Genomic DNA, 18,946 nt, shown 5'->3' with positions numbered 1-18,946 from the left:
GCTCGTGGCTCGAGCGTTAGCTGGCTCGTTTAGTTAAAGCCCATATATATGCTTGTTCAGCAACTTAAAGCTGTATGACATGTCTTAATGAATAAAAATAATAATAAAAGTTCATTGAAAACTATAGTTTGGCTAACTAAAGCCCAAGTTTTAATATATGCAAATTATATATAATAATATAAATAAGGATTCTGTAATTTATATATATATGTGTGTGTGTGTGTGTGTGTGTAAAAATTACAAAATTATAAAAGTTAAAAAATAAACAAGTTGGCTCAGTGAGCTACAAGGTGGCTTGAGCTCAACATTGCAGCTCGTTAAGATAAACGAGCCGAGCTGGCTCAGCTCAGTTGTAAATGAGCCGAGCTCAAGATCAACATTTCAACCCATTAATATAAATTTAACAAGCCGAGCTTGCGCTCAACATTTCAGCCCGTTAAGATAAACAGCTCGGTTTGTAAACAAGCCAAGCCTACCCGGCTCGGCCCCTTTACAGCCCTAATCTCACATGTATCATCAACATTAGTACACAATACAACAATATTCTCGCCTCTAAAGTTGACATTCTGTTTGTTGGCAGCGTTGTGTTTATATTGCTTCAGATGGTGGTCGTGTTTGTCGGCCACTTGTAATTGCTGACAAGGGTGTGTCAAGAATTAAACATCATCACATGAAAGAATTGAAGGTTAGTTACATAAACACATATTTTTGTAACAAATTTGATTTTGTTCTTTTAGCCCAACCCAACCGAACCGAACCGAACCGAACCGAACCGTCGCGCCTCCCATTATCAAACTAACTATTCCTAAACTCCAAAAAAATATATAAAAAAATGTATATGTTAGGAAAAGCTTTGTGTTATGAAGAAGCATTATTTTCCCCGTTTCAGATCACAGTGTCAACCAACCCTTACCCTTCAAATCCACAATTCCAATTGATTCATAATAATTTCACACTCCAATCAATCAATCAATCGACATGAACACATCGCAGCCGTGCATAAAGGAAGTCGTCCGATCGGCGCTGGTGGCGTTTGCTCCCGACGCGCCGTTCCTCGCCGCCGGAACTATGGCCGGAGCCGTTGACATGTCGTTCAGTTCATCCGCGAATCTCGAAATCTTCCAACTCGATTTCCAATCCGACGATCGGAAGCTTCCGTTAGCCGGTTACGCACCTAGTTCCGAGCCGTTTAACCGGCTGTCGTGGGGGAAATCATTTGGCTCGGAAGAATTCTCACTAGGTCTGGTTGCTGGTGGCCTTGTGGATGGGAACATTGGGATATGGAACCCTAGGCTACTCATCAGGTATACTCTAACATTATATTATAACTAATTCTGTATGATTGAATATATTTGTTTGATTTGATGTAATTGCTATGATCATCATTATTATTATCGCGATTGTTTAGTCTAGGCTGTGAATTCAGTAAACTGTGGTGTTTGTGATCAGATAAGAGAACATCATGCTTAGCAGTGTTGTGGGACTCTCTATGCGGATTAATCGGACTGGAATTTTTATGTTATTTTCAGCTTTTTTATATATGTGTATGTATATATAGTGTATGGATCATATACAAATGACTTTTATCGTGAGAAGTGTACAAATAATTAGAATAATTATGTTAACACTATTAGTGTAATTATTATTACTCTTTTGAACTAGAGTAATTATTACAATATTTTATTTTTTGTAACATAATTACTCTAGTTTAAAACTATAATCACTCTAGTTATTTGTATGTTTAGTAGGTTAATTTTATTTGTACTGGATCTCACCCCTATATACACACACACATTTTATAAATAATTTTCAGTTATATATATAGACACAGTGACACACACATTTTGATGTGTAATTTCCAGTTATATACACACACACACACACAAACACATTTTATGTGTAATTTCCAGTTTTTATATACACGCAAAAACCCATTTTTATGTGTAATTTTCGGTTTTTTTACACACACAAATTCTTATATGCAATTTATGAAGGTAGGCTGGAAAGTGTCCGAAAATTGGCTGGTGATTTGGTCCAACTAGAGGCAATTTGGCCGATTAGCTAGTCAATCACTCTGACTTGCGATTAAGTGTCGACTAGTCTTGATTTTCCAACACTGATGCTTAGTGAATATGTGATAAATTTGTATTCTGATACGACTGACATATTTGTTGATTGAGTCAGATTGAGTAACTGATCTAAACATGGAAGCATGTAATTGCTAAATGTATCTTTTAATGGTTATAAATGTGAGATTTGATTGGTTATATATATGGAAGTCTCTGTAAAATGTAGCTTGCTATGATCTAACATAGTTGAATAATTTGGTTATGTTGTAGAGCAATTCATTATTATTTGATACTGATCATAAACATGCCACGATGCAAAGAAAATAGCATGTGGAAGTCTCATTAGTTTTCTTTTTTATTTATTGTAGCTCTGAGGAAAGTGAGAACGCACTTGTTCAAAACCTATCAAGACACAAAGGGCCTGTAAGTTTTTGTTTTGTGTTTGTTGAATGTGATAACTAAATATACTCTTTTATACTTGGATTTTAGTGAATGTTTTATGGCTGTATTTCACATCATTTTCAGGTTCGTGGTTTGGAATTTAGTTCACTCTCTCCAAATCATCTTGCTTCTGGTGCTGAAGAAGGTGACATCTGTATATGGGATATTGCTAAACCAGCAGAACCTACACATTTTCCGCCTCTCAAGGTAACATTATTCAATTTTTAATGTTCATAGAAATTGCAATGTTTGTGATTTCGTGACACATTTATTAATCCCCGTATCTGTTCTTGTAATACATTTTACACTAAGTAGATCATAAACAAGCTTTGGAATGCATGCTCTTTTATTACTGTAACATAATATGATCATGATTCAAGAAGGAATATATTCATATATTAGTATTTCCTTAACTGAATTTGCACGTGTATGTTTTTTTATTGATATTATCATTGTGACAATGGTTTGTTGTTGACTGTTGTACAACCTGTGTCCTGTAACAGAGCAATGCCAACTTTTGAAGACAAGCTTTCAATTAAAGAAGACATAATGTTGATGATTTTTAAATTAGATTTTCGTTTTATATGAGCTTTTTTTATAAAGAATTGGGGGTTGAATATGTAAAATAATTCATTAAACCAACACAGTGACTTGAAAGAGTACAAACTGTGTAGATAGTATTTATAGAATGCTAGCTGTACCATGATATCCAGTTTGATTAGTTGCAAAATATTGGCAACAAGTCTTTAAATTAAGATCATATGCTAATATTTCAAACGTATTTGCTAATCTCTTAATACTACTACACATTTTAAGAAAGTGCAACTTCATGAGTGTTTATATTGCTGTTTATGCTCATATGCCCATTTATTGTTGTTTTTTTATTGCAATTGGTGTGCATTAACATGTCGATTCAAGTGATAAATTAAAGAGGCACATTAAATGCAGGGCACCGGATCTGCGGCACAGGGTGAAATTTCATACGTATCATGGAATAAGAAGGTTCAACCTATTTTAGCGTCCACTTCTCTAAACGGAACAACTGGTAAGCATGAAAATCAAGATTAGCTTAGAACTGTGAAGCTAATGTAAATTATAAGCATTGATTTATACATTTTTGTTTGTTTTTTAGTGGTTTGGGACCTGAGGAAGCAAAAACCGATTATAAGGTAAATTTCAGAATCTCACATAATGACTTCAGATGCAAACAATTTTAGTATAACTTTCTACCTTACAGTTTTTCAGATTCAGTTAAAAGACGATGCTCGGTTTTGCAGTGGCATCCGGATTTTGCCACCCAACTTATTGTTGCTTCAGATGATGATAGTTCACCTTCTTTGAGGGTATTATTTCCTTTAAAAAAAGATATATACACATAGGGGAAAGTTAATGTACAGACTAAAAAAGTGTGCTAACTGTTCGAATCAAGTGGTGTAATTATATATACAAGTAGTGTAATTATGTAATTACATAGTAGTGTAGTTACACTGTGCTGTAATTCCACTACAATATGTTTACACCATGTTGCATATATAATTACACTACTTGATTCGCACAGTTAGCACGTTAATTTAATTTGTATTTGATCCAAACCCTATACACATAAATGTATCAGTAATGTAATTGACCTACTTTTCTATGTAGATATGGGATATGCGGAATACAATGTCCCCACTGCGTGAGTTGTCAGGCCACACTAAAGGTATGATGATAATCCTTTATCAGCTTATATTGTATCAAATATTTCACTCTTCTGTTATTTCTTACAAGGGTAACATATATATATATATATATATATACATGCAAATCATATGTTTTGTTAACAAACTAATATACCAGGTGTCGTTGCAATGTCATGGTGTCCTATTGATAGCACCTATTTGGTCACCTGTGGAAAAGATAACCGTACGATTTGTTGGGATACTAATTCTACTGAGGTCTGTCAACATCTTTGGTATCTGTTTTTTAGCTTTGATAATATCTGAGCTGCCATATGATGGAAATACATTTGCAGATTGTCTCTGAACTGCCAGCTGGAACCAATTGGAATTTTGATGTGCACTGGTATCCAAAGATACCAGGGGTTATATCAGCGTCCTCGTTTGATGGAAAAATTGGTGTTTATAACATTGAGGTTTGATGACTTACACTCATGCATATGCTTTTTAACATTATTTATTATATGGTTTAAAGTCATAATGTTTTAACAGAGCTATTGATCATTTTTCATATTGCTTAGTATTTATATATTGTTATGGAAACTTATACATGCCCCTTTGCAGGCTTGTGCTCGATATGGTGTTGGTGAGAGTTACATTGTTTCGGGTAAAGTCTTTCTTTATGGGCTTTTCTTTTTCTTTTATTGGGTTGAACTTGCTATTGTTTCTCTAAGAATTTGTTATGGATAAAGCTGAGTGGAGATGATTTTGTTATGATTTTTATTTTAATACAATATAGTTCTATATTTGTTACTATTTGATATTTTTAGTCTTTTAATTCCGTTTGCTATTTGATCATTTGCTTGCTTATGGTTGCACACATCATTTTATTTGTTTAGTCAAATAGTTTTCATGTGTACATTTGTATGTCATGCTATGATAATTGTAGTTTTGATTTCTTATAGAAAAAGATTATATGTATTTTCTATGATCAATTTAATATTTGTTCTGAAGTCTGAATTTATAAAAGGTTGTTTAGTGTCTAAGTTCATACTATGTTTATAATTAAATTGTAAATGTAAATATAGGTAAATTAAATGGTCAATTTTTCACTTCCTTAAACAAATATTCAAGTGGTATTTAATGATTATTTGTTTCTATACTGTTTTTTGAATTTTAGAAATGCATTTATTGGCGGGCATTAAATAGGAAGCATCTATTAACACGATGTCTTGACTCTAGGGCTACTTGTGATCCACTTTCAAACTCATGTGTTCTTTTGACATTTCATTGTACGCACACACACACACACACACATATATATGGTTATTATTTATATGTAATTATGTTTGCAGCACCATTAAAAGCCCCAAAATGGTACCAACGCAAAGCTGGAGTCACATTCGGTTTTGGTGGCAAGCTTGTTTCATTTCACTCAACTGGTTCCTCATCTAATCGCTCAGAGGTATTTCTAGAAGCTTTACACTTCCATTATTTTCCACCAAATTTATTTCTCATTATCTAAATCTTGCAACTTTACCTCTTTTACTTATGAACGGGCCAAAAGGGTTGGAAGTCGGCCAACGTTTGTTTTTATGCTTACATCTTTATAACTCATGTTATTTATGAATTTAGATTATTACTGTAATCCAATTAAAACATTTATTGGTTTCATTTCAGGTTAGCATGCAGGACTTGGTTACTGAACTCAACTTAGTGAACACGTCATCTGAATTTGAAGCTGCGATGAAAAGTGGAGATAAATCCTCACTAAGGCTCTTATGTGAACAAAAATATCTAGAATCTGAGTACGTTTCTGTGAAAAATATTATTTATTCACTCTATTGCCACATTCTCCTGAGTAAATGTTTTGTTGATTTCTGTAAACAGATCAGAAGATGACAAAGAAACATGGGGATTCTTGAAAGTCATGTTTGAAGATGATGGAGCCGCAAGAACAAAGCTTTTAAATCACCTCGGTTTCACTTTACCACCAGAAGTAACCGAAGCAACAGATCTTACTCATAATATGAGCTCTTTAAATGTCAAACAAAATGAAGTGGCTACAGAAGAACTTGTGGGTGATAATGGTGAAGATTTCTTTAACAATCTTCCAAGCCCTAAAGTTGACACGCCAGTGTCAACATTAGTCAACAAGTTTGGAACTGAAGAATCCGTTGCTGACGTGGACAAGTTGACACGCCGTTGCTGTCAAAAGAGATTCAGTGCTTCTTTATGCAAATTACCTGAAAAGTATGTTGAAATATTAGCTAGTCAAGGGCTTTTAACAACAGCTTTAGAGTACCTAAAGCTAATGGGCAATGAAGATTTGTCTCCTGAATTAGTGATTTTGCGTGACCGAATTACTCTTTCATCTGAACCAGGTACACACACATTATCAACCACTTTTGATATTTTCAGATAATTATTATAATAATACTAATAATAATAATAATAGTTAGTAGTCAAGTGGTTAAATATTAATATTAATGATAACATGGGTTAAGTTATAATTTTTGAGGGAGTAAAATAGTTAAGGGTTTAAACTGTACTATTTAGAAGGGAAAAGTAGTCATTTCATCTAAATTTTAACAGCACTGACATTTTTGAAAGCAAACAGTGTCGTGTAAAAAGTAAAGTTTAGGGACCAAATCTGTAATTTGCTCCAAACAATTGGACCATGGTGTTATTTACTCTATTTAAAGTTCTTGATTATCAGATAAGAATAAGGTTTAGGGACCGAATCTGTAATTTCTCACCATAGTGTAATTCATCTATTTAAAGTTCTTAATTATCAGATAAGAACCAGGTACACATTATCAGCCACTGCTTTGTTTTCAGATAAAAGTAACAATAAAAATAAGTAGTCAAGGAGTTAAATGGTATTATTATTAATAATAAAGTGGGTTAAATTGTAACTTTTAAAAGAGTAAAATAGTCAAGAGATTAAATGATAGCAATATCAAGGGTAATGGATAAGAAATTAAAATGATAAATAAAACGGATAGATCTACGGCTTGTTTGTGATACAGATACACCACACAATCAGTAACGCAAACTAAAGTTGGATTAAGATACAGATACATCACTTAATCCGCAATTAGACTCCAAAACACCATTCAAGTGGCCAGACTTGAACTAGCATGGAGACAGTTAATCACCTCATAGTTTAATGAAAAAATTACAGAGAAATATTCTTTCATCAAAACTCCTCTGCCCCTTTTTTCATTCCCTCGTTTTTAAATAAACGTGATTTACAAATTACACAAAACTACCCACGTCCTCCACTAATATGCTAACTAAAAGAAAGGAAATAAACATGCATAAAAAGAAATAAAATAAAAATGTCATGCGGGTAAAATATTGATTTGTAAACGTATCCACCTGGGTCAAACGGACCCAAACGTTTCCCGGTTGCACTGACCCGCCTTTTGTTTCAATTATCATTTACGCCTAGGATCGATGGACACAGGAGGTGGCTATCATTAAATTGTAAATTCTAAAAGAGTTAAATAGTCAAGGGGTTAAAGTGTCATTTTTAACGGGCAAAGTAGTCATTTTACCTTAAAATTAACATCATTAGCAGACCCATGACCATCTTTGGAAACAAACAGTGACATCAGGGACCAAATCCGTAAATATTAAAGTTTTAGAGGTTAAATCTTATGCTGATTTTGTGCAGAGAAAGAAGCAACTAGGTCTATGGATTCTGTTAACTCTCAGTTACCAACAGCAACTGCATACGGTTTCAACCAACAGAATTCAGTTGATTCTTCTAGAAACTATTATCAGGTGTTTGTATACTGCATTTCTTCACATTTCCTTCTGTAATTTCGGAATATTTAATCAAAGGTTTTATATATAATTCTTCTATTGATGGTATTGATATTCTTCAGGATGATGCTTCTTATAACCGTCAAAACTACCAACAAACACCAGTTTCTTCATACGCCACTCAGTATCAACCGCAACATCCTACAACTTTTGTTCCAGCCCCTGCACCACAAATTCCACCGGTATGTTATGTAAACAATCATAGTTTATTACAACTTTGTCTTTGACTTTTGACTTTTTTCTTTAGGTTGGCTTCACTCCACAACTACCAGTTCAACCTGCTCCAAAACTATTTGTTCCTAGTGCCATGCCGGTTATTAAAAACGCTGATCAATACCAACAGGCCCCTACCTTGGGTTCTCAGATATATCCTGTAAGTATATATATATATATATATATTACTAAAGAGAAAATTGCACAAATGGTCCTTCTGGTTTGACCATTTTCAAGTTTGATCCCCAGATTATAAAATATCAATTTGGACTGTGTTTGCCAATTTTTAAATTTGGGGACCGAACTTGCAATATGATCAAACCACAGCGACCATTTCTGCAATTTTTTGTCTTGTAGCTATTACTGTAACTTGTATGATTTATGCTGCTGCTAAAATCAGAATGTGTACTAGTCTCAGGTGAATCCTGGTTCTAACTACCAAGTTGGACCGCCAGCTGGTGGTTCGCTGGGCCCGGTTCCATCTCCAACGGTTCCTACTCCTGTTCAGAGGATGACACCGGATGTGGGGCCTACACCACCGGTAAGGGGGTTCATGCCTATGCCTATAAGTAGTAATACGGGTGGTCAAAGAACTGGTCCGGGTCAAATGCAACCACCCAGTCCTCCACAGCCAGCTGCACCTTCTGCTCCACCACCAACTGTACACACAGCTGATGTGACCAATGTACCTGGTAAATATCAATCCATTCATTGTTAGTCTGCCACCAATTTTTATCATCTGTCAGCCAACCCAAGCCAAGCTCGAGCTCAGCTCATTTCTAGCTCTATTTATAAAGCTACCGCTTGGCTCATGAGTAGTTTTTCAAGCTCGAGCTTGGCTCTGACTATACTCGTTTTTTATTTTCTAATTAATTTATATACTTCCCTAATTATTTTTTGTATATATTTTGTATTATAGTTTTTATATATAACTTAAATGTATATTATTTAGCTATTTTTCTCACCATTTTATATTTAATAATAATAATTAATATATAAATATTTATTTAATATGTTAAATAATAATTGCATAAATATTAGGCTTGTTTAGACTGCAGAGCCAGCTCAACCTAAATAAGGGAATCTCGGGCTCAAGCTCACAAGTATTTTTTGGCTCAACCTTGGGTTGGGCTTGGCTCGCTTATTATTTATTAGTTAATTTATGTGTTTTTTAATTAATTTGGGTATGTTTATTTATATTATAATTATCTAATATATATAAGTGAGAAGTTTGGTGCCGCTAAACCATTATTGGGTCATTTGGCGGCACCTTACTTGTCCATAGGATTTTTTTTTTCATTTCGGTATAGTAACGAACATAACGAACGTACAGAAACCAACCGAATTCACATAGACTTGCCACCTCAACGCTCGGGTTTACCAACGTCCGAGTTTATCGATCGACACCACCCTATTAATTGGCCCACTCAATTTTTATATTTTCCCTTTTATGAAACCGATTGAATTTGTGTCATGTTACCGCCTCAATGCTCGTGATTGACAACTCTTGGGCTTTACCACTGCCTGGGTTTACTGGCCAAACAAACGTCTTTTTAAATAATTTATTTTTTTATATGTTAATTTAACGAATATATTTTTTGGGTTTAACACTAAGGTTTTACCAATGGTGTCCATACCATAGCGAGCGTAAACGATAATGACCAAATTCGCGTTGACTCACAAACATCCGGTTTCAACGTTGAGGTTTTACCAACTGCCCGGCGCAACGCGCCGGGTACAACACTAGTTTTTATATAAAAGATAATATACTTATATATTATTTAGATATTTTTATCATTTTTTATATATAATAATAAATAATGTATAAAATAATATTTTAAATAAAAAAGTATATAAATAGCAGGCTTGTTTACACCTCTATTTGTAACAAGGATTTCGGTATGAAATGATTTGCTGAAATTAATAGACACGGTATATTTTGTGTTGCAGCACATCATCGGCCGGTTATAAACACCTTAAAGAAACTTTTTACCGAGACATCGGAAGCCATGGGGGGTCCACGTGCTGTTCCAGCTAAAAAGCGGGAAATTGATGACAACTCAAAGAAATTAGGTGCATTGTTTGTGAAACTAAACAATGGCGATATATCCAAAAATGCTTCTGATAAGCTTATTCAACTCTGTCAAGCACTGGATATTGGAGATTTTACTACTGCCCTTAAAATCCAGGTAAGGGGTATTTTGGTCATTTCACACCCATTTAACTGTAAAAGTTGATGTCCATCCACTCCAAGGACCAAACATGTTACGTTTGTCATAGTTTGGGTCCAAGCGTGTAATTTTTTGTACTTGAGGGCCAAAATTAAAATATGGACACACCACCGGCGGGATTATCTGTGTAATTTACTAATTTATTTATTGATTAAAAAAGAATTTGGACAAAAGATTACTATTCTAAAAATATATTGTTTTAATTATTTGTATTGCGTATGTTGATGTGCGCTAGAAGGATTGATTATATTTATATATTTTTATTTCATAAATGCTAAGGGGTATTTTAGTCATTTCACACCCGCTTATCAGAAAATGTCAATGCCCATTCACTCTAGGGACCAGATATGTTACGTTTTATGTTTATGTGTTTGATTTTCTGTACTTGACCAAAATCTGGATAGGGACCATTTGTGTAATGCACTCATTTTACTCTATTTATAAATTAATAGTAAAGTGATAAATGCTGCCTGAATTGATGCAGGTTGAGCTTACAACATGCGATTGGGACGAATGCAGCTTCTGGTTAGCGACATTGAAACGGATGATAAGGATTAGACAGACAGGAAGATGAAGTTAGAGACGCGCCATCTTTCGTGTTTGTAGACAACAAGTGCATTCCTAGACTTCTTTGGGTTTTAAAATAGTAGGTACAGAAGTCAGATATTTAGGAAGATGTTTGTGACCAGCTTGTGTTTGTGTCAAATGATGTTTTCTTGAAAGTTTTGAGGTTTAGTTTTTGATGATTGTGTTTTTTACATGGGGGAGTGAATGTAGTTTTTACATGGTGTTATATGACATTTTTACAGCTTATTATCTTCTGTACTTATGCAAGTAGTTTTTTTGGCTCTATAATAATCAACTCAGTGGTTTCAACTTTCAACCCTGCTAAAGGGTCTGCTTATTATCTTGAGTTCTTAAGTTGTTAATAAATTTTTTTATTAATATTTGCTGTTATACTCAAATTTAGCATCAAATTCATAAAAAATCAAATGAAATGTGATAAAATTTTCAATTAAATTATCATTCTGGTTTGTATTAGTTTGGAATTGATAATAATATTCTTTTAGTTTTATGGCATGTGTAAAAAATGTCACTGAAATAATCATTTTACTACATTTCAACCAAGTATAACTATCAAACCGTACATTTTTACAAAGTATTAATTATCAAATTCTTAAATGTTTCTTAAAAAAGTTGTTTAATAACGCATTGACCACTGAAACAGATTTCTCATTGTACAATGAGATATCATAGTGGCCGTGTGATTGGCTACAGGTTACTTAGCAACACTACATTGGCTGCACGGTTATATTCACAACCAGCAGTCAGTGTACCGTAAGATTTTCGTTTTTTGGCTAGTATAGTTGTGCGTTTTCAAGAATCGTTTTAAGCGTTTTAAACAGTCAAATGGCTGTATAATTTATAATTTTATAGTTAGATGTGTCGCTAAATATAAGGTATTAGAGCATCCTAGACACTGTAGTTAGCATTTTGGGACTGATGTGACAACCAATGTTTTGAAGACAGAAAGCGATATGTGACAACGGATGGAGAGTGCGTGAGGAAGGACAGGAATAAAAGTTGGGTGATTCCGTTAACGTCCAGCCACGACATCCTAGACATGCTCTTAAAAGGGTTATAGGTGCATAGGGTAAAACCAATTAAGGAGCTTAACTTCTTCAAGAATTACAATTCTTCCAGGTATTAAACATTTAAACCTTTAATATGCTAATTTCAAGTCTTGCCAACTCAAAGCACATATAATATAACACTGGATCACAAAGAAAGTTAAAATTATAATATCATGACATTTTTAAAGACTAATAGGCAATATAATTTCTATCAAAACCAAGTCCATACAAAACCTTTAAATAAATAACACTAATGCAAGTCCAGCGAAAGAGGAATGACCCATTCAATCAAACTACTGCTTACGCGTAAATCATGTAGTACAAAAATGAAGGTATTTGCAGGTTACATATATATATATTTGGTAATGTTCATCTTTACTTAAACTGAAACACACACATTGATACATAAACACATGGTTTACCACTAACTGAATTGATTTACCTCCTGTTTAGGCTGATTTGACCTTCCTCACATCTACACCTGTTGTAAAAAAACAAAATCTTGATTACAATCTTGTGAAAGATTTCATATTAACTTGAATTATAATAAAAATACGGAAAATATGAACCAAGTTACAAGTAAAAGATTTCAAATCAACTTGAATTATCATAAAAAATCACTAAATCCGGACTAGGGTGTTAAACAGGTCATGTTCGTGGGTTGGCAGGCCAAACCCGAAATCTGAGTCAGACACATGTAACCAAACAAAAAAATAAATTTCACGGATTGACACAGACAGAACCTTATAAGTTATAACCCAAAATTTTACTTTATTTGCGAATTAATACTCTGAACTTACATATCTATGACCAGCATACAAATGTATAAAGAATAATTACATTTAAACTACAAAACATAATGCTCATTTATCTTTTATATTTTAGATTCTAATATAAACTACCGATCAGTTCAAACTATGCTTAAAACACATTTAAACAATTTAAGTATAAAATTAAACAGGTTAACCCGAACATGACCCACTTAGCTAAGTGTACTTGAATGCCCTGACCCGAACCAACCCGAGCCCATTTAGACTAAAACAACCTCGAATTCGCACCCCAAATCCTAGCATCTAACTATGGAATTAAAAACTCATGTAATCATCAAAACCTAACCATAATAACATGCAATATGCAATACTCATAACATAAAAACATTAAACATCCTTTCAAAATTGTTACCTCAAGAATCATCATCACCGTCTTCATCTTGAAACCGGCTTTTGCAGAAGCGCAGTCAAATAAACCTCACCATTCTTAACACCGCTTGTGTCCGTCTTCTTCCCAACCGCCCACTTCACCTTCTTATACCCCAACTTCCCGATCAACGGCCCGAAAACCTTATCAAGATCCACCTCTTTACTAAAAAACCGATCCACCCAAAACAACCCACCACCCCTCAACACCCTATCCACATCATAAAGCATAAACTCCAAAACCTGCACAGGAATCCACCTGTTCACCGCCCGCCCACATCGAACCAAATCCAAAACCCCATCGAACACCGGCAGCCGCTGCTGCAACGGCATATGTAACGGCACCAATCCCCTGAGCGCAGCCGCCTCGTTATACGGCGCACCCAGGCTCATCGTAGTGGTCACCACCGTCACATTATGCTCCTTCATTTGAGCTGCAAAAGTGCCCGTACCGCCACCGATATCTAACCCTAACCGGAGTAAAGTTTTCGACTTTTTCGCAATGTCCATTAATTGACTAATTGGGAGATCAAGATCAGATTTGTAAGTTAAAAATTTAGTCTTTTCTTTTCTAATATCAAAACCCAGATCTGGGTTAAAGCAATCAAGATTTTTACATTTATAATTACCCCATAATATTAAACTCTCCGGGATCGGAGAAAAAGGGTTCGCCGGAAGTACCGCCGGCGGCTTATTACTCGTCGGAGAGAAGCACCGCCGGCGAGGGAGAGGGTGGCAGCCGCGGAGGATCAAGGGTTCAGCGGCGGCGGAGGACGACGGCGGACAGAGGGTAAAAGGGGTGTAGTTCATGTACTGGTGGAGGAGGTCCGGGTGGTTCCGGCAGCCGGAGGCAATGGGGTTGAGTTGGGTGTAGAGGAGGAGGTCCGACGGGACGGCGGCGGCTGTGGAGGGGGTGGTGGGGTTGTTGGGTTGGAGGCGCGTGAGGTGGTTGATGGTGGCGCGTGTGGTTTGGAGTTGGCGGAGGAGGTGATCTGGGACAGGAGGGTTGTTAGGGTTAGGGTTTGGTTTGGTGGAGATGATGGTGGTGGTAGAGTGAGAGGATATTGGTGGCAACCATGGCCAGTATAGTAGTAGATTTAAGCCCATTGTGAAACCCATTGATAATTTGGGTTGAAATCAAGAAAAAGGTTGAGTCTTTGAGGTTTCTTGAAATTTAGGCTAAAAATCAAGAAAATGAGGAAATTGAGGTGAAGAAGAAGAAGAAGAAGAAGAAAGAGAAGAAGAAGAGAGTGAGATGATGGGTTTGATTGAGATCCAAGATGGAATGTTGGGAACCGTTGGATGGATGGGGAGTTGTGATCGGATGGTGGAAAATGTGGACGACCCGGGAACCGTGTGTGTGTGGTCGGTAAATCGGATTCTTTTGGGGTTCCGGAATGGAGGTCACGTGACAAGGGGGTCAACTTGGTGGTCAATATGTTTTTTTTTCTTTTTCTTTTAACGACTAACTTTTATTAAAACCGAGCAAGAAGTTAATCGATATGTAAGAGTGATATTTCTTGCAAATGTATTTTTTCTTGATGTAATACACTAGATAATGTAACACAAGGCATATTTTCATGAGAATTATTAGAAAAGTTTGGTCGGTAGTGTGGTAAGGTGTAATTCATTGTCCGACGATGTTATATAGTGTGCCAAATTGTCATACGGTGTGGTAAGGAGTTGTATGTTGTCGTATGGTACTGTATGGTGTTGAATGATGCTCAACGATATTCGAATGTGTCGTATGATGTCCTAAGGTGTCGTACGGTATTATAAGAAAACATACAGTTTGATTAGTTGTCCATCATCTTACATCATGACTTTAATTCTCTTGAAGGTACCAAACCCTTCACGTTTTTCCTTCAACAGAAAAGTCCATATGAAACAAGAAAAGTCATCGATCAATATGAACACGTACCTATTTACGGCTATGGTACTAGGGGAGCTGGGCCCCCATAAATCTCTATGAATCCGTTCCAAGGCTTGTTGCTCTGAAAGTTGCCGACTTCGAAAACAGTTTCCTCGCTTGCTTTAGACTAAGCACGAGTCACATATTTGATTATCATGATCAAGTTTAAGCATTCCAACGACCATATTATTTTTCACTATTTGTTTCATTAACTCAAATTTAGGTGTCCTAGTCTCGCATGCCAAAATCAATTCTCGTTATTAATTTGCGCTTGTAAGCATGCGGCTTTCCTCACTTTAATTTATTCATATAAAGTCAGATTCTTGAATCGAGTAACCCTCATCAACAAATCACAATCACTTTTAGTTGCTTGCCCAAGACTAATAATATAACTTTGTAAGCTTAGAATATAATTAATGTTGTTCAACAATCTTTGCTCCCCTGTTTTACCCACAGCAATATCAACAGTTGCCGCAAAAATCAAGGTAAGACCCGTTCCAGACTTATTTATTTCAGAGGCAAAAGATAAATTACCTGTCATATGGTTGCTTGCTCCATTGTCCAAATACCACAAGTCTGTTTCATCCGAACCACCCCTATAATCTTTTCGTATAACCTTTCATTTATTAAAGTACACCTTTTTCTTATTACGGTGCACGTCTCTTCTTGTCGGCCAAGTTTGCTTGGTTATTTTTCTTCCATTCCAGACACCTCAAAACAAAGTGACCAAATTTATTACAATGAAAGCACTGAAGTTTCGAGTAATCCTTTTTACCATTTTGTTTATCCCCTTCATTGGACTTTTCTTGTGAACTACGGTTCTGAGTATCACGTCCACCACCAAGTGCACTACCTTGTCCACGGTTTGAATCTTTCCCGCACCCTCTACTCTACTCGATACTTGTGAAAGCTGTCTGGAACTCGAAGAGGATTCAAAATTATTAAATAAAGGTTTACCTAGACCACCTTTTAAACGTGACATGTCTCCATTGGTACACTCATCATAACCCTTCAACATCCCAACCACATCCTCGAAATCGACTGTTTTAAGGTCTAGCACCTGCTCAAGAGATGTTATGATTTGCTTCAGAAGATATCGCGGTCAATCTTGAGGTGTACTCGTTAATGGTTTCGCTTTCTTTCATCATCAAACTGTCTACTTCATGAATTAGTGTATGAAGTTTAGCTTCCTTGACATGTTTTGCACCCATCTCTTTTGCCAATTTAGAATTACCGATTTGAGGAATCTGTTCCTTAGGAATCGACTGAAACAGTAGCGCCTTCGTGATGTTATTTTTCAACACATCAGTAGAGCTTGGGTCAATTACATCCCAAGCTCCATGAATCCCAAAAATTACCTCCATACGCATATTCAAATCGTGCAATTCGTTGCAGTGAAAAGTGGATAGTGAAACGACCCAGAGATTGTCTCTTTTCTTGCACGATTTGCGTTTCCCATCTTGTTTCTTCGGCAGTAGAAATTCAAATAGGTTTTTGGTGTAACCGGCTTTATTCCTTCTAGTCTACACAATCAAGGTCCAAATCTGAGTTACCGACTTATAAAATCAAACCTGTGTAATCCTTCTTTTTTGTATCAATCTCATTGAGTAATTGGTATCAGAGCTCTTAAACTAGAAAAACAAACACAAGATTGGCGAAACACCCAAACATGTTTATTATTGATAAACTTTACAAAACTCAATTACAACCTCAAATACCTAAAACGTGTTATTTATAATATAGCCTGTCACATTAAACTTCAACTAGGATTGTATTTTGACTAAGGGACATGATAATTATCTTTAACAATTAAATCTAGGGTATTTGCATATTTCCCCCCTGCTAAGTGGGTTTATTACATATTTCCCTAGCTTAAAAAAAACAATTATATATTTCTCTTCCCTCCCTTAAACATATATATTACATATTTACTCATTTCACTAAAATTAATATATTCGTTGAGTATTATATCCTTAATTAAAATAAAAATATAAATGTGGTCTGCTGCTACTCTTCTGCACAACAAATTGAAATTAGATATATAAACATAGTAAATGGCAAACCACCTTTACACCGGTCCTCTTCTCCGGTCAAGTTCCGATCTCTCTCTCTCTCTAGCCGGAGCGCCACACCAAACAGTCCACCACCATCTCGTCTTACGGCTTGCTCGACCCTGTCTCCGGTGACCGCCATCACAACCCTTTTTTTAGATATTACGACGTGGTTGATTTCATTTTACCCGTTTAAGAGCTTCAGGGTGGGGGAATCTGTGTCATCGGTCGGTGTGGTGGCAGGAGGTGGAATTAGGGTTGGAAGAGATATGAGACATGAAGAGGAAAAGTGTGGTGGGGTGTGGTTTGTGACAATGATGTAGTGGCTGGAAACTCGCCGATAGATGTGGCAATATGAATGGGTTGGGTTGGATTTGGGTGATGGGTTAAAATGAGTTTGGGTCAGGATGGATTTTTAAAATAGAATGTTAGGATGGGTATTGGTCAAGATGGGTAGTGAAGGTTAAAATACAAAGGGTTTTAAAAACCTCTAAAAAATTCAAAAAAATTAATAAAAATATAACCCAAAATATAAATAAAAAATGCAAAATGTAAAATAACTAAAATGTTTCCAATGTTATCGTCCAAAATAAAAAAAAAAGGTTTTATATCAATCCAGGTTCGATTTTTTCGGTTTTTTTCGTTCGGTTTTGCTTTTTTTTCATTTTGGTCGGTTTTGGTATCTGGTTTGGTTTTGATTTCTCGGTTTCTATTCGGTTTCATGAGTTTTGTTTGAAAAAAAATTGGATGGAACTTGTTTTAGTCTATTCTAACTCATAACCAAAAATCATTAGCATTTCCCCAACTCATCTTGACCTCCTTGGAAAAAAATTTTGATCCATCCTGACCCATTCCAATTTTAAAAGTTATCCATATTGACCCAAACCCATTTAGGTTTGTTTTCCACCCCTACTCGCCGGATAGTCGAGTTTGTCGAAAGTAGGTTGGAGAAGATGATGTTGGTTTAAACTCTTTTAACTATTAAAACATAACTTTGTTATTTAATTTATTTGTTAGGATACTGTAAACAATGGGTAAATGGGTAATTTGATTTAAAAAGGGAAAATATATAATTAATTTTGATGGTTGGGAAAATATGTAATTGATGTTGTTTAGTAAGAAGAAATATGTAAAAATCTCTTAAAACACATTTTAATTGTTTATAAATTATCCACTCCATATTTAATCTTTCCTTGCCTTCACGCCATGAAAGACGATAACCGAAATTCCCAACACGCATGTGGCTATGAACGAAACACGTAGGTTTTGAACTTTTCTTTACCTCACAAGTCACAACTCAATAAATGAATAAATCAAATATTAAAAATATGTGAGTAAAAATGTGTTTTTGAAAGAATGAGTAAAACGCTTATGTGACATAGCGACTTTAGGTTTACATGCGACAAGAATGCATTATACGTGTCCATAGATTCAAATAATGTTTGTTATTTACATGCGGGATATGCAATTTTAACTTTTACAATGATTAGCGCGTCAATGAATGATTGAATGACATACAAATGGTCACATTTCTTGACAGTAACATGTTTATATAAAATAGTATATGAGGTTTGTCGTTTGTTCTTCTTTTCAACAAGAATTAGACCACCTTTATTTTACTAAAAAGAACAACCCACCTAAACTTACATAAACGTTGGTTTGAGAATCTGGAATAGTGCTTTTATTATGACCTTGGTGGCATATTAT

The 18,946-nt window shown here is 35.4% G+C and overlaps 1 protein-coding gene and 1 pseudogene across 1 annotated transcript; one reads left to right on the top strand and one right to left on the bottom strand.

Moving 5' to 3' along the window:
- Positions 1–978: 978 nt before the first annotated feature.
- On the top strand, positions 979–11,181 carry LOC143564596 (protein transport protein SEC31 homolog B-like). Its single transcript, XM_077051822.1, has 19 exons — positions 979–1,304; positions 2,438–2,492; positions 2,595–2,717; positions 3,459–3,555; positions 3,643–3,679; positions 3,748–3,853; positions 4,155–4,212; positions 4,350–4,447; positions 4,525–4,644; positions 4,793–4,835; positions 5,524–5,633; positions 5,849–5,976; positions 6,059–6,552; positions 7,851–7,960; positions 8,065–8,184; positions 8,250–8,375; positions 8,628–8,907; positions 10,166–10,404; positions 10,931–11,181. Exons 1-19 carry the CDS (start codon positions 979–981, stop codon positions 11,018–11,020), a joined length of 2,760 nt encoding a protein of 919 aa, XP_076907937.1. The 3' UTR covers positions 11,021–11,181.
- Positions 11,182–13,251: 2,070 nt separating this feature from the next.
- LOC143564582 (putative methyltransferase At1g29790) lies at positions 13,252–14,395 on the bottom strand (annotated as a pseudogene).
- Positions 14,396–18,946: the final 4,551 nt, after the last annotated feature.

Source organism: Bidens hawaiensis, unplaced genomic scaffold, assembly GCF_021521415.1.
Source record: "Bidens hawaiensis isolate Kalapana, Puna unplaced genomic scaffold, B.hawaiensis_p1.1 tig00022042_1, whole genome shotgun sequence".
In the NCBI taxonomy this organism is placed as follows: domain Eukaryota; kingdom Viridiplantae; phylum Streptophyta; class Magnoliopsida; order Asterales; family Asteraceae; genus Bidens; species Bidens hawaiensis.
Note: the sequence above shows the minus strand (reverse complement) of the source record. Positions and strands in the feature narration are given on the sequence as shown.